At 36.5% G+C, this 5,000-nt stretch overlaps 1 protein-coding gene across 1 annotated transcript in view; it reads right to left on the reverse strand.

Moving 5' to 3' along the window:
• Window positions 1–2,604: 2,604 nt before the first annotated feature.
• The window catches only part of LOC113830425 (uncharacterized), a 3,463-nt gene continuing 1,067 nt past the window's right edge, over window positions 2,605–5,000 (reverse strand). Inside the window, exons 1-2 of the mRNA XM_070128295.1 lie at window positions 4,777–5,000; window positions 2,605–4,044 (exon numbers count right to left, since the gene is read on the reverse strand). The exon at window positions 4,777–5,000 is cut by the window's right edge and continues 1,067 nt beyond it. Coding sequence (XP_069984396.1) covers window positions 4,817–5,000 — 184 coding nt within the window. The 3' untranslated portion in view covers window positions 2,605–4,044; window positions 4,777–4,816. The remainder of the gene's footprint in view (window positions 4,045–4,776) is intronic.

A 5,000-nucleotide genomic window follows, 5' to 3' on the forward strand; every position in this document is an offset into this window, starting at 1 on the left:
GCGGTCATTGTGGAAGTTGGTCTGAAGTTGGTCTGAGGAATTATAGCCAGGGAATGGGAGCACCAATGTCATTTTCCTTCGCATTCAGGTTCTGTTTCTTTAATTCTCTTTTATTTCATATTTCTTCGCCTTCTTTCATTTATCCCCTTATTTCATTTTTTTTTTATTTGTTTTATTTTTTTCACTTTTTAATTCTTTTGTTTAGATTCCTTTCACTGTCTCTCACTTTTTTAAATTTCTCTGTTTTCATTTCTTCCACTGTCTACTTCTGTCAGTTTCATTGTTTTCGTCCACTTTATCCATTTTTCTCTTCCTTCGTTCACTCCTCCGTTCACTTTCTCCCTCCTCCATATTCGTGTTATTCCACTTCTTTCCTTTTCAGCTATCTTCACTTTCCACTTCTATCACTTTTAGTTTCTTTCATCGCAAATTTCCATCGTCTGCTTCTTTCACCTTCCACTTTATTATTATTTTCCTTTATCTTCCACTTTCGTTATCATTATTTTCCTTTGCCCTTTACTTTCATTATTATCATTTTTTCTTTACCTTCTACTTTTATTATTTCCAGTTTCCTTCACTCTACACAATTACGGTTTCTTCTTCCTTTCCAATTCCATTTTTTCTACTTTCCTTCATCATCTCCCTCTTCCATATTTTCTGCTTTCCCATACCCTCCACTTCTACCCTTTCCATCTCCCTTCATATTCCACTTCCACCCTTTTTTCTACCTTCCATCACCCTTCCAACATCTCTACCTTCCTTCATCTACCACTTCTACCTTCCATCACTCTTCCCTCAACACACTTCCTTAAAAAAAAAGAGAAAAAAAGAGAAAGAGAGAGAGAGAGAAAGAGAGAGAGAAAGAGAGAACGAGAGATTGAGAGAGAAAGAAAGGGAGATAGATAGATAGAGAGAGAGAGAAAGAGATTTAGAGAGAAGAGAGAGAGAGAGAGAGAGAGAGAGAGAGAGAGAGAGAGAGAGAGAGAGAGACAGAGACAGAGACAGAGACAGAGACAGAGAAAGAGAAGAGAGAGACAGACAGAGAGACAGAGAGACAGAGAGAGAGAGAGAGAGAAAGAGAGAGAAAACACCCTCGAAATCTTCCTGTTTTTCCACCTCTTCCTTCGCACCGTCTACTGATCATGCGCATTCAAGGAGGGAGAAGATAAATAGGGTGTCAAGGAAGACGGCAAGAATATGGCAAGGTAACAAAGGTAACAGGTAACAAAGAATAGAAAAATATAAGGGGGAAGAACGAGGGACAAGAAAACAGATAACAAAGAAAAGAAAAATATAAGGAAGAAAAAGGAAAAAGGTCAAGTAAAATATCAAGGAAGAACAAGAAAAAAAAAAACGTAACAAGGATAAATAAAGGAAGGAAGAAATGACAAAAAGGAAGAACAAGAATTTAAAATAATAAACGATAAAGTAAATAACCAACGAAAAAAAAGGAGAGGAAGGAAAAAAATACAAAGAAAGAACAAGAAAGAAGAGAAATTAGGACAAGGAATAAGAAAATTATACAAAGAAAGAAGAAGAAAGAAGAGAAATTAGGACAAGGAATAAGAAAGAAAAAACAAAAAAACAAAAACAAAAAACAAAGGAAGGTGCGCATGCGTGAGACTGCCTTCGGAGACATGCATGACACTCCAGGTTAATGTCTGTCATGCGCTAGAGCCTCAGTATTCATGACAGAGGAAGAGGATGTAAAAATATCTTTGACACTGAAGGAATTTTTCGTCCGTGTATAACACTCGAACGTCTTTGTGTATGAAGATCTTGGAATAAAGTGTGGGAAACGGTTGAATAAAAGGGGAATATATGATAAAGATAATAATAATGGTAATAGTAATAATAATAATAATAATAAAGATAATAATGGTAATAGTAATAATAACGATAATAAAGATGATAATGGTGTGATGATAATAATAATGATAATAATAATAATAACAGTAATAGTAATAGTAATAACACTGTTAACAATAATAAAGATGATAGTAGTAATAATAATAATGATGTTAATAGTAATAAAAACAATAGTGGCAATAATAACTAGTAATGATAAAAACAATGATAATGATAATAATAATAATAATAATAACAATAATAGTAATAATAACAATGTTAACAATGATAAAGATAATAGTAGTAATAATACAAATAGTAGTAGTAATAATAATAATGATGTTAACGCTAATAAAAAACAATAGAGGCAATAACAACAAGTATTAATGATAAAAAATAATGATAATAATGTAATATTAATAATAAATAAGAATGAATAACAGAAACAGCCTTCGAAACACCACGCGAAGAACAACACACAAACCTCCCCTTTTATTGACTTCTTTCCTCCGTCAGTCTAAAAATTTTCAAAACGCCAGACAGAACCAGTAGCTCGTGGAAACCGACACCTATGAGCAGAGACAGACCGGGTCGAGGTTCTGGCCGGGCTGGTTTCGTCAGGTAAAAACACCTGCGTATCAATATTCTTTCCATGTGCAGGTAAGTGTCCACGAACCTCCCCTCCCCCCCTTCACCCGTGTGGTCCTAGCTCCTACTTCCTTTTATCCTGAATGTCACCTATTTTCTCCTTTCCCCTTTTTCCTTCCTCTCTTCGCTTTTATTTTTTGCTATTGTTTGACTAGGTTGTTTTGAAAGACGTAACAAAGGTATTTCCCCATGTTTGTTTTCCGTTTTGTTGGCTCGCATATTTTTGTCCGGGAGAAGTGCATTAGAATGCCCTTGTTGTCTATGCCCCACCTTTGTGCTACGTGCTGTAAATTCTTCTTTATTTCACTCTACTGATGACTTGGAAGGTGTACTTTGAATCCGATATATCACTAATTGAGATGACCTAATAAAGCGAATATAGAGACAATAAAAAAAACAAAATCGAATAATGTAAATATTCTGCAAGGAAAAAATATCGACAAAGGAATGTGACTAGTTTCAACTCCCGCGGAATTATCGTACACCGCCAACCTCCCGCCATCGTGCAGAAAGTCCGAACGATTCAATTCAAATCGTCTCTCGTTACCACATCACCTGACATCATTACACACTGTTCCTGAAGCTTAAATCTCATCAAATATCTCCCCTTGAGTATATTCTCTACCTCCTTTCCTTCACAAATGGCGCAAATACGAGATCGGGTCTTGTAGCGTGTTCGAAAACGTGGATTCACAACGTGTCTGCCATCACGTTGTTACACTGTGTTCTTGGGGTGAATACTGACTGAGTACTCGACACGGTTTACCTGTCTCTTTTTTTCATATTTCTCTCAGGTCATTTCATAAGAAAGGTCGATTCAGCTGAGATATAAATGGATAAAGTTTATATTCCGGTTATATCTATGTCGGACTTGACTGAAATAAGCAAAGGGAATTGAATGCAAAAAGAGGAAGGAAAAGAAGGAAAAATGTACTAAAAAACGTCCATTACTTTGCAATTCATTTCTTAATCCGTGCAAAGAATTTTTACGACAGTATTATCATAAAAATAAGGTTTCTCGCTTAAAATACTGAGAAATATAATCCGGTTTCCGCCAGCTGATATGCTTGGTCCTTGCGGTAACCTCATATCACACTTTCTTGCCCCGAACAGATCACTGGAAGTCGATATATTCTTCAGGATAAGCTAAGCAATTCTTATCATTACTGTCCTCACCTGTTTTGGCATTTCATTATCTTAATGAGGACTCATTACGTGTTTCATCACTATCATTATCTAAATATGTTGCATATTTCATTTTGACATCATATCGTTTCCGAACACTTCCTCTTTTTTACACCTTTTCCAAACCTCATTATTATCCTCATTTTTTGTTCGTTATTAATTCCACGTCTCGTGTCCACAATCCATCCTTTTTATTTGCACCTTCTCTTCACTAATTTTCCTCATTAACTTTCCTCAATTTCCAGTTTTGTCTCGATTCTTCTTCGTCTCTCTCTGGCCGCATACGTCACACACAATGTATACGAAGGTCATTTTCGTGAAGGAAACTTGGAGTGCGCAGTGTGACTTTTTATATATCACAGTCTGAGGGAAAAAAGAGAGAGAAATAACATTAATTGCTTTAACTGTTCACTCAATCTGTTTAGCTTAACTGTATTCATGGGTTTGATAGTTGTTTGCGTTCATGAAAGGTTGTTAAATATATGAGAGAGAAAGAGCAATAATTGTTTATACTGTTTTAAAAGCTTGGTTGTTTTATTAAAGCAGTTGTAGGATTGTTTGTATTTAGTTGTTAAATATAATATTTATATTTATTATTATTATTTTAACTTATTGCTTAACTCAGTGAAGGTTATCTGCATTTGACAGATGTTCAGTCAATGAATATTCTACATTTTCTTCTTATTATATGTTTGTGTCCAGCGTATAATCATAAAAGGGATCTGTTGATTAATAATTTAACCTAGATTTAAGATTCCGTTGAAGAAAATCGTTGTTTTACGTCGTTTTATCTTGTATTTTTTTTTTCTCCACTAAATTGCTGTTGCATGTTATTGTTGTGATTGTTTAGCTGTGTTGTTTCTAGGTGTGTGGGAATGTTTTCTTTTTTGTCTGGTTTGTTTGCTTTCTTCCTCGTGTTTGGTTGTTTGTCTAGGGTTATTTGTGGTCTGTTGTGTCTGTTTGTGTGAGGATGTTCGCTTGTGGGTTTTCGTACGTATATGCGTTTGTTTACATATACGTAACTGTATAAACAAATATGTAAATGAGCATCCTTTATGTTCTCATAAAACCAAAATACCGACAGCGATCACTTACTCAGGGCACGTCAGGAGGCCCCGCAGGAGAGCGGCGTCCACTACGCTTGCTCCGCCGGCTTCTCTTCCTCGAGGGGCTTGTGTGAGAACTGGGACTGCAGCGTCCTCGCCGTCAGCACCTTCACCAGCCCCGAGGAGTCTGCGAGCGACGTCGAGCTGGCGTTCCTCTCTGGGGGGGCTGGTGACGTCGGGCTCGAGGTGCTCTGCGGCGTCTCTGCCTCGACC

This window comes from Penaeus vannamei, chromosome 12 (assembly GCF_042767895.1).
Source record: "Penaeus vannamei isolate JL-2024 chromosome 12, ASM4276789v1, whole genome shotgun sequence".
NCBI classification, from domain to species: Eukaryota; Metazoa; Arthropoda; class Malacostraca; order Decapoda; family Penaeidae; genus Penaeus; species Penaeus vannamei.